The 18,852-nt window shown below is 56.9% G+C and overlaps 1 protein-coding gene across 1 annotated transcript in view; it reads right to left on the bottom strand.

The window, feature by feature from the left end:
- The window catches only part of NSD2 (nuclear receptor binding SET domain protein 2), a 52,576-nt gene that overhangs the window by 24,979 nt on the left and 8,745 nt on the right, over positions 1-18,852 (bottom strand). Inside the window, 7 exon segments of the mRNA XM_011374692.2 lie at positions 2,586-2,710; positions 3,781-3,862; positions 5,828-5,946; positions 7,553-7,630; positions 8,279-8,423; positions 14,652-15,095; positions 15,508-15,674. Of these exon segments, the coding sequence (XP_011372994.1) occupies positions 2,586-2,710; positions 3,781-3,862; positions 5,828-5,946; positions 7,553-7,630; positions 8,279-8,423; positions 14,652-15,095; positions 15,508-15,674 (1,160 nt within the window).

Genomic DNA, 18,852 nt, shown 5'->3' with positions numbered 1-18,852 from the left:
ATTATCACACCTCCTCCACAGAAGGCTGTGGTGGGGACGCCACCAGCGTGTACGATGATGCGCCACCTGCAGCTGACGTCCCGGAATAGCACACCATTTTAAGTGCAGGACAGGGCAGCTGGGTTCAAGTCCAACTTGACTGGTGTGGGCTCCCACAAAAGCTGTTACCAGTGAAGGCGAAAAAAATAAGAGTTTGCTCTACTAAGGGAATAAGAAACGAAGTTACAGAACACTTAAATCACAACAATCCCTTCGCGGGCCTTCGGCATGCAGTGTGCGCTTCGCTTCGGTCTACTCGCTCCCAAGTTTTACTGTCACATACACCTCTGAGAAAGATTTAAACCAGAACGTGACCTAAAATGTCTGGAAATACCAACCCTACAAAAATTCCTGATTTTGATCAAGGGTGAGGGAAAGGAAGAACGGTGAGCACGCGGAGGGCATGTAAACCAAAGAAAAGGCAGGTCTGAGCCCCAAAGCGTGAGCCCCACGGCCGGCTCCCTCGCTGGGCAGCGGACCCAGGGGTCTGCGGGCTGTCCTTCGTGACGCCCCGCTTTGCCGCGCGGGCACGGCACCCGGTGTGCTGATCGTCACTCGGCAGCATCCACAGCCACAGACGAGCCTCCGTCTGCCTACAGCGGTTCTGAGGAGCGGTATCGCTCCGTAAAAACTGGCTCTTAGTGCAAGTGTCACACAAGCCACACGGAAGCAGCCTGCTGGAAGAGGCCTCGTGGTTTGAAATTGTCATGCGAGGAATAGAATGCACGCCACGAGAGGTGTGTGTCACCTTCAAAACGCAGGAAGGAAAGCGCAGGATTTCTATGTGTCTGACGTGTAACAAACGTATTCAATGACCTCTCTAGCCCTTCTGGAGTGCTGAAAAATCAACCATCATGTCTAATGACTGTACGGTGCTGCAAGCCTGCCGAGCTCAGAGCGAGAGTCTGAGCCCCCGAGATGGACCTCGCCCGGCTGCGACTGACCTCAGACGTCAGCCTGCCCAGCGCCGGCTGCCGCGCAGCTCGCCATCAGCCCTGGGAGTCCTGCTCTAAACCCAGGCCTTCCACGCACAGAACTCGGATGAGCACAACAGGCGGGCTCTCAGCTGTCTCAGCGTCTCAGCGGGTTCTGACTGCACTGACAACAGTATAAGGGAAAAGCCCGCTGGAGAAGTGGACCGAACACGACGATGAAAGAAACACTCACTGCAAGCGTTTTAAACAAGAAAGCCAGCTTAAGCAAAAGGGCCTGCAGAACTGAAGGCTTTTATTTTCAGCATTCTTAAGAATCGCAGGCCATCTGTCCATATAATTTTTAGGTTACTAATCTGAACTTAGACAAGAAAAAGAGGAGAACTATTTTGCACAGAGCGCGCCTTTTCATGCGTCAGTGAGCTGCTAGAGGCTCCGTGAAGAATCCTTACTGGGTTTCCTGGCTGTGCCCAAATGTAAGACCCACTCGGTCACGCACACACGGCCAACCAAGGACACTGAGCCGTGCCTGCGCAAGCGGCCCAGCGGCTGAGCTGGCCAGCCTGGGCCTGCAAGGCACCGTGGGCTCTGGCGCCAGGAGGCTCCCCAGAGCTGGAAGGCCGGCCCCTCGCCTCACGGCAGGAAGCGACCCGGGCTGAGCAGGCAGAACGCCCGGTCCCCACCGGGGGCCCCGGCAGAGATGGGGACAGAGCACCTCCTCCTGACCCAGTGGGGTGCGGGGGCCCATCTCGTGCCTGCTCACGACATCCTGAAATTGGGGCTCCTGTCTACGAGGAAAAGAGAGCCAGGGGGGCAAAATAACAAGAAATTAAAACTTGAGAACAAGCTCCTGGGACAGTCACTAAAAGCAGAAATCCAAAACTCCCCTGGGACAGAAAGCGAAGTATCTGTGCTGAAGCTATTTTTTGTTGTGTTCCTTGTCATGGCAACAACTTTAGGTTGGATGATGAAGTCTGGATGTCACGAGACGATGGCAGCTGTCACTCTGCTCTTACATCTTCTGAAGTCCAGAAGAGGGGGCCATGTAGCCATGGTAGCTCTGACTCACTGCAACACTTAAGCACCTAGGAACATGCCAGGGTTTGAAGGGCCAAGGACAGCTGTGGGCCCCACGCCGTGAGCATGTGAGGACAACCCTCCGTGAGCCTCAACCCAGAAGCCACGAGAATCGAGGTGCGTGCGGGCCGCCCCTCACCCACCCAGGGTGAGGGCACAGGGGCCAGAGTCGGCCCACGGACAGGTGTCCTATCAGGATAAAGCAGACCTGCTCTCACGTGAAAAGTCAGTGTGAGGCCCACAAAGAACACAACACCTGAGACAGACTCCAGAACTGCACGTGCTGACCAGCGGACACGCCCACATACGTGTGTGCCCGCACCGTGTGTGTGGGTTGATACCTAAAGTGCTTGGACAGGCTAAAGAGTGACTTTTTTCCATTGTGAGACTTTTACACAGTTTTCAGAGACCCTAAAACTCACCTACGTCTGTGGCGAGCGCCAACCTTACGCTGATTAAGTCTGACCTCGACTCACTGCACGCGGCATAACGGCCTTTGCGGGGGTGCCGTGGCTGTCGCTACTAGTGCTATTTTACCTCGTTCTCAGTTATGGACGCGGAGGGAGACGAGCTCTTGCTAAAGGCCAGAGCCGAGGACGCCACCGCCGGAGCCCGGCCCCGCTTCTTCAGGGGTTTGCACGCGTCGGACAGGTGCTTCGTCGCTGCAAGATAACCGCGTTTATAAAGTTTGATCTGAAACCCTCCCTCTCTCGACTGCTCTAGAATGGCCCTCTAACAAGTGGGGTTCTGGAGACGACTGCTCTGGGCTCTTGTCACTCTACAGGGCTTAACTGCTTATTGTGGGGAATCTGAATGTAAACAAAGGCAGACACCTGTCCAAAGAACCCCAGCGTCCCCTTGCCTGCCCCCAAAACCATCGCCCTGGGGCCACCATGGCTCCATCCTCACCTAGGCCCACAGCCCTGCCAGGTTCTCTGGAGCAAACCCCAGACATAGCATTTCACCCCCAAAAAGCTTAGTGCAGTCTAAAACACAGGCTTACACGTAACCGCTGTGCCGCTCACACGTAGAGGTAGTGATCCCTCCCTATCAAACATCCGCCCGGTGTTCAGGTCGCTCTCCAACTGTCTCTTTTTAACAGTCTGCTTAACTGATTTTTAAAAACCAGTACAGCACCTCACACACACACACACACACACACACACACACACACAAACGGAAAAGGCGTCTTCCATCGTCATTCCTCTTCCTCCTGACTTTCGTTTTCCTTCCTCATTCAGAGTTGGAGATCGTAAGCTTTCTTGAATAAACTACCAGATCCATCAAAAAGGTGACTGAGGAGAGGGTAAGAGGTAGCCTGATTCTACTTTTGACTGTGTCACGGTTATTTCACACTCGTCTCAACACGTGAAACAAATGCAAAGTCAGCACTTTTCCTTCTGGCTCGTTTGCGGGGAGACAGTCACACGCTAGGAGGGGTGGGGTGCAGAGCAGTGACTGGCGCCCTCGAGTGAGAAACCCGAATTTTCTGGTTTAAAGTGCTTCTCTAACGTCATTTCACACCGAAAACAATAAGGCCAAGTAGAGATCGGGAAAGGTGACTTCAGTAAATTCAGGTGAAGCATGAAAACCAAGTTTTCCAACTACACGAGAGCCTCCTCCCACCTCACTGAGCTCTGAAGGACGCTGGCCCACCCCCTCCCCACCCCCCCGAGGACAGGGCCGAGGTCAGGGCCGGCCAGAGCGGCCCTTGGGGCGCTGCCCGCATTACCTGCCTGGCTCTTCGGCGAGGAGGCTGCCTCTGCGGCCCGGCAGCAGCCCGTCCGGGCCGTTCTGTCAGTGAGCGTCTCTCTCTGCGTTTAAAGGAAAGAAAACAGAAGGGAGGGAGGGCAGGAGGGGGGAATCCAGCGTGAACTAGCAGGTTGCTGAAGAGTCTGGCCACGCAAACGCCCGCCCCGGAAGTGAGCGGCCGCACGCAGGGCCGCCTCTGGCCCCCGTGGCTGGGAGCCCCAGCTCTGACACCCGCTGCGGGAAGGGCTGGCTGCCTGCCAACCCGGCCTGGCCCCGAACGCAAAGTAAAGTGTGGGCCGTGGCCCTTCTACCCCAGGTGGCCTGGGCCTCCTACGGTGGAGCCTGCCAGGTCAGTGCCAACGTCACCACGAACTCGTGACAGTATTTCCGACTTCAAAACATGCTCCGGATGAACCTCACGAGGTCACCACAGTAAGCACATTTCGCAACTAAGAAAAATGGCCGAAAAAGAAGGGATCGTGGACATTTCTCTGGTGTTCAGAAAGGGAATAACGCAATTGCGAACGGCCTCTCGACAGCCTCCTGACCCGCCGGGCAGGCCACAGAGCAGCGGACAGGACTCGGGCTGGGGGACAGGTCACAGAGCTGTTGGACAAGGCGACAGGCACCTAGCTCCCGGATGGCAGCTGGCACGCCACACTGCGTGGCACCTTCAGGGACGAGGCACGCCGCGCTGCACGGAGGCTGTGACAGCCAGGCCAGAGCAGACACCATCAGCCGCTGCCCGGAGCTGTTTCTAGTTAAGAAGACATTCCTACCGAGGTACTTAATGTGAATTCAGGGTTTCACAGCTCAGGGCCATTTTTTAGGTAAGTCATCTATACAAACACCTAAAAGCAACCAGTGTCAGCATGCAAGGCAGCAAAGGGCCACCTAACAGTGGTGCCACAGGGAAACCAAGCATTGCCTCCAGTGCCAACGGTGATGCAGGCGAAATGGCACTGGCTCACCACTGCATACCTGATCACTAACATCACCTGACGGGTACCCCAAAAGAACCGATCTGCTGGCTTGGAACATGGGGCGGAGCCTGCCAGCTGCCCTGGACTGCGAAAGTGGCTGGGAAAAAGGAAGACAAATGTGGTGGCCACCATTTGCACACTGGACATGTGAGATGTAGTTTCCATTTTTCAAAACGGAGCATAACAAAAGAAGCAACTTCTTAATTTACAGCAGTAAGAGACACAAGGGCCAGAACCGCCTGCCACCCAGTGCGGCCCTCCATCGGCACCACGGCCAGCTAAAGGAGAGCTCAGACACAGGGCAGGGCCCACTGAAGCCCCAGTCTGCAAAGAGCTCACTGGATGTGGGAGGGGTTCAGACCAGCGCCGCAGCACACGGGACACACCTGGAGAGCTGGCACGCCCCCGGTGCAGGCGGCGTAACCCGTTTCCTCGGCCACACGGACCTTGTCAGCGCCCCTCCCGTCCGGGCGCCAGGCACACTCTGCCCCATGACGCACGCTGGGCCACGCTGGGACTCAAGGTCCCGTGAGGCGGGGCCTCCGTATCTACACTGCCATCCACATGGCCACTTGGCATCCCTGTTACACAGCAGTGCGAGCTGCTGAACGACTGCCCGGGTCCACGAGACCCACTCCTGATGCCTTCAGCGGACTCCTAAAATTCCTACTGAAGTATGTACCTCATGTACCTGTGACGGATTCTGATATTTTCACATCATCTCATTACTTACGCCCTACAGGAGTCGTTCTCACTGTACAAGTTTGTGGGACCTAAACATCAAGTGCCACTCAAAGTGTCTGGATATTCTTCTTTGACAGTGAAGTATCAGGTTTATGTTAAAGTCCCCAACAGGTGACAACTTGCTCTCTTCAGCAGCCTTCTCAAAGGTGCCACGAGAGAAGTGAGCCCTGCTACGCCCAGCCCCACAAGCCCCCCGGGAGAAGTGAGTGGCCAGCCTCCCGCACGCACCCACCCACCCACTCACTTCCCACTGGGAATCACAGCGTGCAGGCTCCAGCCAGGCAGATGGGGCGCAGTTACCTTCCAAAGGCCGTGCTTATCCGTCCTGAGCCTTTTCCGGGGCGTGTCCCCAACGTCGGCGTCTTCTGCGGGGTCTTGCATCCTCTTAGTGTGGATTCTCTTTTTCCCATTTAAGTTACCTTGGAACGGGGATGGGAAAACTTACATGAGAACGCTGCACGAGCAGCCCCAAAGCACTGCACATCCACCAGGCCTTCCGCGAGCAAACCCCCACGGGGCCCACGCCCCGACCACAGGCCGTGTCACAGACGAGCTCTGCATTTCTAAACTACAAGGGGCCGTTCCCTGAGACATCCGACACTGGGAAACGCTCATCTAATCTGAGGTTGTCAGGCTGGGATCTGCTACATTTTAATATATCATACCAGTAAATTTAAATAGAAACCAGTATTGTAAAAAAAATCCTTTGGTAACATTCAAAGCCTAGTAAAATTTAAGTTGAACTTTAAAAAAAAATACAACTTGCTACTTTTTCTACATTTCCTTAGGGAAGCATCCTAAGTAGCAGCACTACACTTGTATCTGCAAGATAAGAGTCCACTCCACGGTCCTTAACTGTATCGGGTGTTCCCAGCAACGTCCCTAATCCAAGACCTAACGTGTGCAATGGTGCTGACACATGACGAGAGCCAGGCCGGGAGTACGAATGCCAGCAGGACGACTAGCTGGGACGTGCCAGTGTTTATTTTAAATACAATCCCAGCGTCCCACTTGCGTGACTGCTCTAGAGGCCCAGGGTTTGTTCCCAGGCTATCACCACACACTCTGTGGGAGGGCGCTGTCCCCCTCGGACCCGGTGGGGCCCGGCATCACTGGGACAGGCCAAGCACAGAGCACCGGCCCTCACCAGCTGCCAGCCTCAGCATGCCGAGCGGCCTCCCCAAACTCCGCCCGTGGCCACAGTAGGGCGGACTGGCTGCGGGGAACCCCAGAGGGAGACAGAGCTGCAGAAGGCGGTGGGGTCTGCCCAGCCACTGCCCAAGCGAGACCAGCACAGGGCACAGCAAGTCCGAAGGGTCAGGACCTCCTCGGTCAGACCTGCCACTGATCAGGTGTTCACTAAGCTACAGACAGACACCTGCCATAGCCACGGTCACCGGTGCCTCCTCGTCCCTTTACGTAGGTCCCTCCACCCCGTCCCAGAATGAAGCAGCTGGCATTCATTACAAAAATAAGCATTATGGCGTCCGTCTGCAGTCAGCTGACTCCAACGGATACAATCTGTCATCTTGGCTGTCAACACTGTGGTCCCTGAAAGGGCTAACCGGCCTCCAGGACAGAGCACAGGCCCGGCGCACAGACAGGGCGGACACTGGCCTTCCCCTGCCTACTCGGTGACAGACGAAACGTGACACGATCATGTTCGCACTCACTCCACACAGGTGAGCTGAATCTGGCTGCAGGAAAACCCGACTCACTATTAAACAAGCCACCCGCTGAAGGAGGACACTATTCCAGAGCTGTCGAACTGAGGGAGGCTCGGGCCAGACTCTGCACAGATGCCCGCCATCCTCCCTACACCAAATCACAGCATTTGCGACGAACATGGAACAAAACAAGCAAAGCTCAGTACTAATGTCGTTAGCTGATGGGGATGGAAAGCTAGAAAGCCCTATAAACGCGGGACGAAACCATCTGTGAACAAAACGGCGGCTGTGCAGGCGGGCGCGGTCACACCACAGCGCCGGCCGAGAAGCAAGAGATCGCACACGCAGGCGCAATTACTTCTGGGTCTCGGTGTCCTCCGCGGGGGGTCCTGAAACACTTTGCGTCTGGCCTCTCCAAAACTCTTCAGTGACGAACCTCGAGAGAGACAGAATGTTTTGTATTTTAAATTGACGCCCAACTATGCCACTTATTTTTACATGGAAAATGCCCATTTTCCATAGCACGTGTGTCCAAGCACACAGACAACAAATCCGGCCACCGTGGCACGCCTTTCCCAAAGCGAGCAGCCGTCCCGCCTCCGGCACGGCCCGAGGCACAGAACCACTTTTTCTGTTTTAAGCTGTAGGCCTAACAACAACCATGGGACACTCCACTTAAGGTCGGTCCAGTCACCATCCTTGTCCCACGAGCCCCCTGGCAGAGGCCAAGGGGGCGGGCTCCCTGGGGACGCAGGCCTGCCACCTGGCCCTGTCTCATCACAGGAACCTGCCATCTGAGAGACGGTCTGTGCTCCCTGCCTCAGCAGCGCCTCACACCGCCCTGAGGGCCTCAGTGGCAGAGTGCCCGCTCCCCCTGGGCAGAAGAGCAGGGCCCGCAGGTCTGACAGCCCCGCCGGCCCCGTGGGCAGCTCCCAGGACTGGAAGTGAGGAGGTGGTGATGGCAGCTCCCTTTCCCGCCCGCACAGGCGCTCCGGGCAGAGCCGGCAGAGCGGCAGCTCCCTGCAGCGCGCCAAGAGCACGCGGCACCCCTGGGCAGAGGACGCGGGCACGGCTTCACGCTTACCGGAGTCTTCCTCAGCCTGCACGGAGGCCACGAGGGCAAACTTGGTGTGATAGCGTGCCTTCTGCTTCTCGCTGAGCACGTCCCACTGGGACCCAAGCAGCTCCTCGATCTCCCCATCCGAGGCGTCCGGGTGCTCAGTGACAACCTGGGGACACAGGGCAGGGTGCAGTGAGATGGCTGAGCAACAAAAGCCCGTCTGCGTTCGGTTCTGCACCAAGTCCCATGCGTGGCCCTTGGAACTGCGCACGTGACACCTTGATTCCCGCAGCATGGAACCATGTCCCAGAAAAGCTTCAAAGAGAAACAGCGCTTAGGTGACATGACTCGTGGAAAGCTCGTGAACGAAAACGGTGCTCGTGCAAACAGACTGCATCGACGGAAACGCGGGAAATGACATGCTGAGAAAGGGCCTCTCCAGAATCACTGAACCGTCAGTGAGCCACAGCTCCCCGGGCATCGCTGAGAACTCACAGTAGGAAAGTCCCAGGAAACACTGCCTGGGAACACGGAGGAGTCCTGGCCTGGCTCTCGCTAGCCACGGCACCTGCCTTCCTCCTCCTGGGGACACGTATGGGATACAGGTGGGGTGCCAGGAGAGCGCCTGAGCCCTGCCCAGCCCAGGTCAGCGCCTCACGGCTGCCAGCACCAGCCCCATCAGCCCCTACAGATGCAGATGCGGCCCCACCTGCTGGTCTGCACAGGGTCCCCATTCTGACCGTGCCCCTCTGCCCTGGCTGCCCGCTGTGCTGATCTGGGGACTCTGACGACCTACACTGTCTGGGTCCTGCCCAAGCCTGGCCACCCCAGTGGCCTGGCATCCGTGTCACAAGGGTCCTATGGGGTTCTCACGTACACCCGGGTTTGAGAGCCATTGGGAGCAAGGACACAGAGGTCAGCAAACTATGGCCCACTGACCAGGCCTGGTCCCTCTGCTGTATGGCCTATGAACTAAGAATTGGTTTTACACTTTTAAATGGTTGGGGAAAAGCCAGAAGACCGTTTCAGAGTGCACAGAAGGTCCAGGCAGTTCAAGCACCAGCGGCCGTAGGCACAGCTCTGCTGGGACTGGGCCACGGGCGCCCACGCCTCCGGTGGCTGCTCTTGGGCTGCAGCAGCCAGCTGACAGCTGCGCCAGACCCACTGCCTGCCAGGCCCTTTCAAGGGGGCGTGCCAGCTGGCCCCAGCGCTAGCCAGCAGCGTGGCGCCAGACCCTAGTTGCGAAAGTGGCTCCTCCAGGCGGTAGCTCTGTGAGCCTGTGATGTTGGGTGGCAACACCGCACGGGACAGTGGTAAGGGGTCACCAGGTGCCACTGGCCAGGTGCTGTTACCACAGAAGTCTAGCACCTGCCCAGCCACGCCCTCCTCGTGATGCATCACCAGAGTTTCCTATGGCATCCCACGTCCCCCGCAGCTCGCCACATCCTTCTCGGCCCTGCAGGACACTAGCACGCCACTGGCTCCCAGCCAGCCCTCCACGCTCACGTCACATGTCGCCTTCTGCACTGCGGCGTCCAGCTCCGACCTCCAGCACGCCGCCGGGTGTACTTGGTGCCCCTTCTGAGTCCTCACGTTTCTGAATGTCTCGGCTCCCAGCCCACGCTTCCTGGGCACTTCCAGCCCCACACACGTGCTTCCTCCTCTCGACGTGGGGCGCACTCCCCTCCCAGCCCACCAGGGTTCTGTCCTGCCTGCCGCCCACCTCGTGAGGGGTGAGCTCGCCACTCCGAGCAGCGAAAGTTTCTGGCAGAGCTTCAGGTCCACAGCGCTGGCCTCCTGGGACTCATGCCAGGAGCCCCTCCGGCATGGCAGTGGCCACGGACCTGTGGCCCAGCGTGTCACCCGCCACAGACCACAGTGTCCTCAGCCACAGCAGTGACGGCTTCGTTAGACAGGGCTCCCAACCTCCCCGAGGCCACCCCCCGCACACACCCAAATCTGTGTCAAGCTGCCAGCTCCACTCCTGATCACCCGGTACCTGCCAGCCTCCCTCCCAACTGCCAGGGCTCCAGCACCTGCGCTCCTGGCTCCGTCCTGTCCCCTTACTGCTGACACACCAGCCCAAAAGGTCTCCCTCCTGCACCCAGAGGGACCACGGCCTGGACCACGGCCTGGCCCAGACCCAGGTGAGCTCCTGCCACCGGGCAAAGCCTCCCATGGTCCCTGTAAGCTGGTGCAATGCCTGCCCCCAACTTGTCACTCCGAGCAGCTCTGCACCGAAGCTACACGGTGGACAATGCCCAGCGGCAGTGATGCAGCAGCAGACACAGCAGTGACACAGCAGTGACATCGGAGGCTCTACCTCCTGATGTCCCTGGAGGCCACACCCTCTCCCTGACACACGCTCTCCACCTGGCTGATTTCCAGGCATCTTTTTAAGTTGCAGCCACAATGCTGCTTTCGTTCGTTCATTCATTCGTTCATTCACTCACTCATTAAAGGAGCACTCTGTGCTACGGACAGGAAATAAGGCAGGACCGGCAGCCACCATCCTGCCACACGGTGCCCACCTCTCGGGGTCCCCACCTCTGAGCCCCCACCACATGCTGTGTGCCCCAGAGGCAGACGCACCTGCACTGTCACCTCGAGGTAAAGACGCCATGGCCACTTGCTGAAGCCTGCATGGTGCTACACTACGAGCTGTGCACACGCACGCACACGTGTTGTCCACAGTGAGGGTGGGTCCCGTGTCCACGTCTCGCCCAGGCGGCCCACTGGCCAAGGAGCACGGCTTCGTGTCTCCGAGCTCCGGCGAGCCGGCTGCGCACTGGGTAACGCAGCACCCTCAAAGGCCATGGTGACAGCAGAACTGCACTTCGCGACCACAGCGGCAGCCTATCTGACGTACGCAAGCACTCGACGGTGGCGGCTTCCATATTTTTGATAAACTACTTCACATATATAAAAAACACGGAAGGCTGAAGACCCAGAAGCCCACAGCCAAGTAAGATGTTCCCGTGATAGCCAAAGGCTGCGCACCTCACAGGGACTGCGCTCGCCTCCTGTCACGGATGTCAAGACGAGCACAAGCTGCCTGTCACCCTGGCCTCTGACCCCCGACGCCCATCCCCGCACCCCCACTCGGCAGTGCTAGCAGGGGTACCAAAGCACAGTGCAGGCCCAGTACGTGTGGCTTTCAGGTCTCAGGCGCCAGAGACATCCGCCCTGCCCTCTCCGGTCACCTGCTCCAGGGGAAGCCAGCCTCCGGGTCTTAGGGACACTCCAGCAGCCCAGGGAGAGGGCCACGTGGAGAGGGACCGACGCCTCCTTCGAGCAGGTGACTGCAGCTCCTTGGAGAAGACAGTCCAGCCCAGCCGAGCCTTCGGGTGACACAGCTCCAGCGTCATCCCACCTGTGGCCTCCGGGGACCCTGAGGCACAACCGCCCAGCCGGGCTGCTCCCACACTCCTGCCCCGCAGAAGGTGCGAGGCAATCCATGCGTGCTGCCGGGTTCTGAGGTCACTCATGCACGACACAGACAACAAACAAACGCCCGCAAAAAGAACTGAGACAGAGCGTGGTTTCAACTCTGACAGTCTGCGAAAAATCAGGACGAGGCAAAGTGGGACACTCTTTACACTTGAAAACTAAAGCCAAAAGCGTCTGATGATGAAACTGCCACCTACACTGCAGCCTTCGGCCAACTCTTCAGGAGACTTCCCTGGCTACTGCCAGGGCTACCCACTGTCCCCGCACCCACGCTCTCAGCAGTGGCCTCGGTCCCCACCGTGTACTCTGCCATCAGCACACCCAGGGCCGTGAGGGAGCTGGGGGCTGCACGGCTCAACCGAGCCAAGCCCGAAGGACAAAGGCTGACAGGCAAACAGTGTCCACGATGAACTCAACCCGTTTCCAGAAGCGTGATCCTACTCCGCGTCTGCAAGGGCGCTGGAAGGTGGCCTCAAAACGAGTCGGCAAGTGGCAGCCAAAGGTCCTCAAGATTCACAGCCTTCTATCTAGTGGCCTTAGGAAAGGAGGGTCCATTCGGCTCTGTCCCTCATGGGGCGGCCACTGGTTAATCAACTACCTACCAGCGAAAACCACCCCTGGGTTTTGTAACGTGCCACCAGTCCCAAAAAAGAACAAATGACCTCGAAAGGCCCTGGCGCCGTGCCGGGGCTCATGGAGCAGCGTCCTCCTCGAGCCCAGAAGCGCTGCCTCCAGGACCCGCACACACATGCCAGCCACAGCAGTGGTGAACTGGGCCGGTCCCAGATGCCCAGCACTGTCACCTTCCTGACGACGCACACTCACGCGCGCTGCGCCCACACGGCGGGCGTCTGCCTGAGGCAGAGCGCAGTTTCGTGTGCACCTTCGGTGTGACACCCGTGGCAAAGCCGTGAGCGCAGACGGCCTGTGGGCACAGCGTCCCCACGCTTGCCCTCTGGACAGACACCTTCTGTAAAACTGGTGGGCGTGTGGCACTTCACCCAGATGACAGGCCCTGCACCCCCGTCAGCCACCGGCCCCCCCACCGTGGCTGAGCTGCGCTGAGGGAACGGCCACACCCAGCACGCTGGGTTTCTCTACGTGGCACGGGGCAAGAGGGACACTGTGTCTGCGGTTGTCCCCAAAGCGCCGAATCCCTCTCAGAACCAGGTGCCGGAAGTGAGCCCACCAGCCTGCACGGGCTTCCCGCCGCCACTCAGCTTCTGACCCCAGGTGATGGCGCTGTGGCTGGCCCCCTGGTGATAGCGACACACAGCGCCCGCGGCTGAGGTGGCTGATGGACTCATCGGCCGCCGGGCTCATCCATGAATTGCCCTGTCCACAGCCTTTCCCTTCCGACGGTCTGGGCTCAAGAGCTGTCCCCTCCCTGTGCTCAGTCTCCCCAGCACATACATTGCTATTCGGGGGCAGTTCCCTCACGGGATGGGGTCAGCTGGGCTTAAGAAACTCTCTCTCTCCCAACATGACGAGGGCATCCCGCCGCCCACGGCGCTTAGTTCTGAAACCCGTGTGGCCCCAGCGCCCGCCTTGGGCAGCGCCCGCCCCGCGGCCTGCAGCCCTTCCCCACCTGTCTCCACCTGCTCGACAGAGTCCGCTTCTAGGCTCCATTCTGGGCAGTGTCACTGCCCTGAGTGTCACTGGCAACAGCATGTTTTCAATGGCAGAACTCCCTCCGGCCAAGCGTCCCTTCAAATGCACCTCCATTAGCTTCCACTCAAAACATGCAGCCGAATCCCCGCTAGAAGTTCTACTGGGATCGTGCTGACTTATCCCTTAGTACAAAGAGACTGACAATCCACCTTCAGGACCCCAAAGCCTGCGTACGGGAGCAGAACGTCCCTGTTCAGTTAGGCGTGCTGAAACGGCAGAGCTATTTTTCTCCAGTTACACGTGCTGTCGTGTTCGTTCCTCAGTGCCCTGTTCCGGTGCGTATCCTTCTTACCTGCACGTCTCAGGTTCTGCTCTTGGATGCTGACCTCACATCCGGCAGCCCTGGGGGGCTTGCACCGATTGTGAAGACTGTGGAGCCTCTCACGTTTCTACACAGACCTCTGCAAACGACGTCAGCTTTATCCGTCCTGCTACGATCGTGCCTTTTTTAATTTCCATCTTACTGTACTGGCTGGTAGTTTCACTACATTTAATGAAAATGGCCCTATCTTAACCACGATTTTAAAGGGAATGCTTCTAAGGCTTCTCTAAGAAGTATGATGTTTGCTGAGAGTTTCTGACAGACAGAGGACACTCCCTAACCAGGCTTGCTAACCAAGCATCAAGGGGCGATGAATTAGATCAAATGCCTTTTCTCCCTCTGCTGGGATGAGGCCCAGTCCACCATGGTGTATGTCACAGCAGACTGTCTCACATGGCAGCACATCCTTGTATTCCCTGGATAAGCCTGCCAGCCCACCCACTTCACAGCAAACCACCAAAAATGGGGCCTGGACCCCCTCAGCCCTGTACAACGGAATAAAGCCTCACGGTGTGCTAAATGATGGTGATGTCCAATTAAGACAGTGACCCTACCCTGTGATCACGGGTCTCTCCATGTCGTGGGAACAGTGCCCAGAGCCGGAGCCAGAGCTGTGGAGCAGTGGCGCTTCCAGCAAAGGGCGCCCAGCGCAGCCCTGCACACCTGGAGCCAGCCCCCCACACCCGCACCCACATCCACACCCGCACCCAGACCTGCATCCGCACCCACAGTCGCACCTGCTCCCACACCCGCACCCACAGTCGCACCTGCTCCCACACCCAGACCCGCATCCGCTCCCGCACCCACACCCGCTCCCGCATCTGTACCCGCTCCTGCATCCACCGGGGCATTTGGGTGCGGGTCGGACCGCAGGATCTAAACCTGCCCCAGGCGGCGGCAGACCGCCCCTCAGTCACCAAGGCCCCGGAATGAAGACGCCGTCGCAGTACCGACCTCGTCCCTGTGCTTCTGGCAGAAGACCAGGAACTGGGACGCCGCGTCGCCCTTCCTGCTCCGCAGAGTGGAGGCCGCCGCCTTCTTCCTCCCAGGAGGGGACCCCAGTCCTCTCCTGGGGTCGGCCTCTGCCAGCTTCTGCGGCGGTGTGGTGTCGGCCGCAGGGGCGCAGCGAGACGGCCGGGCCCGGCGCCTCCGCTCCCCGGGGCGGCCGTCCGCCCGCGCAGGCTCACGGCCCTCTGCGGCTTCCTCGGCGACTCCGGCGGGCCCCATGGCGACGCCCGCCTCCTTGGCCGCGTGGGGGTTCAGGCGGAGCTGGTCGCCCACGTAGAGGAAGGTGAACTTGGCCTTGCGCTCCTCCACCGGCATGCGCGCCGCCTCCGCGGCCTGCACGACGCCCGCCTCCCACTGTGCACGCAGCTTCCCGGAGACCGGCTTCAGCAGCTGCGGAGAGAGACGGGGGGCCGTGGGTCGTGCGCCCGCGGCGGGCACTAACCCGAGGCCGGACAGAGCTCAGCCGCTCTGACAGCTCTGTCTAGATGTCAATTGCAATCACATTTAGCTAATACAACACATACATTACACAGAGGTTAGGGATGTGTATGGCTATAGAGGAAAATAAACATTGTATAACAAATTATCTCTGGGAGTCATCCAATGAGTAAAAAGAATAAATTGTGTCTCAAAAGAAACACTGTCATATTTTATAACAGCATACTTGGGGGCAAAGTAAACAATGACAGACATAAGAAGGCATTACACTTTTTCAAGCAACCGTAAGTTCAAAACAAGCTCAATAATTAAGAATAAAAATAAAACTTTTGGTCTAAAATTGTACTTAAGGAACATCTATCACCTTAATTTTCTCAGCTTTCGTGGGTGCCTGCTTGGCACTTTCCTGGCATAATTTTTCAAACTGTCCTTCTCCTTCAAAAGCTACAAGGCTCTTCTCAAATATCCAAGCTCTTTCTGGGGCATCACCAAAGAACTGTACGTGATACTGGCGTGCACTCTTTTTCTGACCTAGTTTTTAAAATAAAATGTTAGAACTTGAAAGTTAGAATTTGGGACGAAATTAGGCAAACGTATTAATAATTACTGATATGGAGTTGGGTGCTGCTTGAGTATGCCGACCTCAGAGTGAACCCCGCTGTTCCCGACCCACCGAGCTGCAGGCAGAGAGGGAAATGCATTCACGAGTGGCCCAGTGAGGTCCAAAACCCACAGGGAAAAGCAGTGACTAGGCACACTCCTGTACCCCCTCCCTTCCAAGATCCACTTAAAAAGATACCGATAAAGAACACAAAATATTGTTAAATTGTACACCCGAAACTTACTAGATTTTGTTAACCCATGTCGCCACAAAAAAAAAAATAAAATAAACAATGGCCGTGAGGCCGCCCATGAGCAATAAAAAAGAGAGAGAGAGATGAGAGAGAGGACATCGGCAAAAGGCCATTCAGCAGCGAGGGGCACAGACTGGTGTCAATGGCCCGGGTTCAAGTCCCAGCCTACCACCTACTGGCTGGACAGCCCTGGGCCAGCTACGTATTCGCAGTGCTCAGCCTGGGATAAGGGCACACGTGACCTCTGAGGGCCACCATGAAGCCACAGAGCGGCCCCTCAGATGTCCACTCCGCTGCCTTTGGCAGGAAGGAAACCTCGTTCTACGGTGCAGCCAAAGGGACGAGGTGGGGAAGACACATGATACCCAAACCCGAGAGAGGGCGCCAGACCGACTGAGCTGGGGGGAGGCTGGGTCGGCGAGGTGGTTAAAAGGCCAGACCTCCATGCCAAGTGGCGGGGGGCGGTCAGTGTCCGGAGTGCCAGTCCGTCCCCACACACGGTGCGCTGGCCACAAGGACCCGAGGCCGCTTCCTGGAGACGGGCACACCCAGAGGGGTCCCCTCGGCACTCCCTCCTCTGGAGGGCCGCCCGCATCCGGGCCCTGCACAGCAGCCGCTCTCGGCGGGGCCGGGGGCTGCTCCCCAATGCACGCCCAGCACCAGGAGGCCTCAGCAGAAGGGCCCCAAGGACACAGGCAGGGCCAGGAAGAGGAAAACGCTACTTCACTATGAAAAAGAAAATTAAAGAGCTATTAGAAATTTTAAAACACAACTACGAAAAATTCCGTAAGGAAGCTTGGAACGCAAGTTAAGAAATCTCCCAGAAAGAAAAAAAAATTAACATGAAAAACATCAAATGCCCTGAGAAGCCTACAGGACCAGGGCCAGTCCGGGGGCATGCCACCAAATCGACGGCTGGCCTTCCAGACAGAGAAACAGAAGTCATCAAAGCGTTAACACAAGAGTATGGCTCAGAGCTATAGCCCTCAAAGTGCCACATCCAGCACCCGTCCCGGGGGACATGTTTGTGACAGTCGAGTTGGCTGGGGGAGGGGGAGAGGACAGCGTCCACGTTAAAGGGACCAGGAGCAGGACGACAAGGTACTTGAAGAGCAACTCTGGGTGCTAGAAGGAAATGGAACAATACCTCGAAACCCTGACAAGACTTACTTTCAGCACGAAATTCTATACCCAGCCAGATCATCAGGGAAGTGTAAGGACGAAGCAGCAGCCGTCTCCCCACCAGAGGGACTCAATTTACACCCCTACACACTTGCTCAGGACGCCAAAGACGTACTCCGGAAGAAAAGGGGAACTGACCAAGAAAGAGCATGGTGTGAGGCCACAGAAAACACCTGTCACTCAGGACAGTGTCTCCCAGGAAGCCTGGGATGACCGCTGCACCCAGGTCCAGAGCCAGCAGCGCGGATTGAGCAGGACAACGGGAGGCTGCGGGAGAGGGCTCCGGGAGTGCGCGGTGAGCCAGCCTTGCGCACCACGAGAACATCTGGGCAGCGAGGGAAGCTGAGCGGATGAGCTCCGAGGAGTGCGGAAAAGGGAAATGGGATTCAGACATGGGTTTTCGTTTTTTTCCCCCAATAGGAGAAATTAACCATATAACAGGATGAGTTTTAAGAACAAAGAAATAAATACTTGGGGGAAAATTAGGGCTGTATGGACAGCAAAGTGTATGGTTTTAAAAGAAAGGAAATAATTAACTCCAAGAAAAACAAAAGGTCGAACAAAAAAATACAATTACAGAACACAGCTTGATTTTTCTGAGTGGCATTTACATAGTCAAAACGACATAAACACTTAGATTTAATAAGAACAGTGGGCTGAATACATGGGAAGGTGGGAGGGGAAGAAATAAGAAATGACTGAAGAGCTCGACGTTCATTTTCCAGAGCAGAAAGTCAACAGAAAATGTGTAAATGATAAGTAAAAAAGTAGTAGTTAAAACCGGAAGGACATGCTGAGAGAATGAGAAAGGGCTGCATCCAGGGAGAGCAGGGGACTTTGTCGCCATCACACTCGGCGCATCTGGCTTGTTTGTGAGCGCGCGTGTCTCTGATTTTACAACAGCTGAGATTCAAAAATGTGTCGAGTGACTGTGGCTTCTTCCACTACACTTTACTGCTTTGAAATAACTTTTCTCGGTCATGAAAATGAAAGCATATGTCACCGCATTTGCATAACGAAGAAGATCTGCTACAGTACGTATGACGAAAAACCATGAACTCACATCATTTTTATAAACAGTGGCACAAACAAATGTTCCTATGTCAGGTGGAAAAAAGCAAGGAACACCACAGTCTGATCCCAAGTTTCTAAAATGAATGTAACATTTTTCAAGTTCTTTCCTGTCTAGGAATTTGGTAACAACGTAACCCAATTTTCTATTTCTACAGTAATTTCATTTTGGTCCACGTTGAGAGGTGAGTATCTCCATGTTTTCTCTGACCACGTAACTGGCCGGCTGTCCCACCATCTGTGAGGAACCCTTCCTTCCTGGGCTAATCTCGACGTTCACTAATCACAGTTGCTGGTATGAAAATACTTGTCCCCGACTCTCCCCAAAGCCCCCTCATGAGAACCTGGCCTCCAATGGCCCAGGTACCTCACGTGGCCCTCTGTTCCTTTCCTCCCCATCGTGGCCCATTCGACTGACGTAGTCCCTGGCCCTCTGGGCTACGTGAACCAGAGCCTTTCTCCAGAACGTGTGGGGCCTGGGAACCGACGGCAGCCGTTCCCGTGTGCGGAACGGACCCCACATAGAGACAAGGCTGCCTGGGAGCTGAGAGAAGCCGCGGGGAAGGGGACCAGGCCCGGTGTCGACAGAGCAAGAAGGGAGC

Source organism: Pteropus vampyrus, unplaced genomic scaffold (genome assembly GCF_000151845.1).
Source record: "Pteropus vampyrus isolate Shadow unplaced genomic scaffold, Pvam_2.0 Scaffold253, whole genome shotgun sequence".
Classification (NCBI taxonomy): Eukaryota; Metazoa; Chordata; class Mammalia; order Chiroptera; family Pteropodidae; genus Pteropus; species Pteropus vampyrus.
This window is presented reverse-complemented; position numbering and strand designations above follow the sequence as displayed.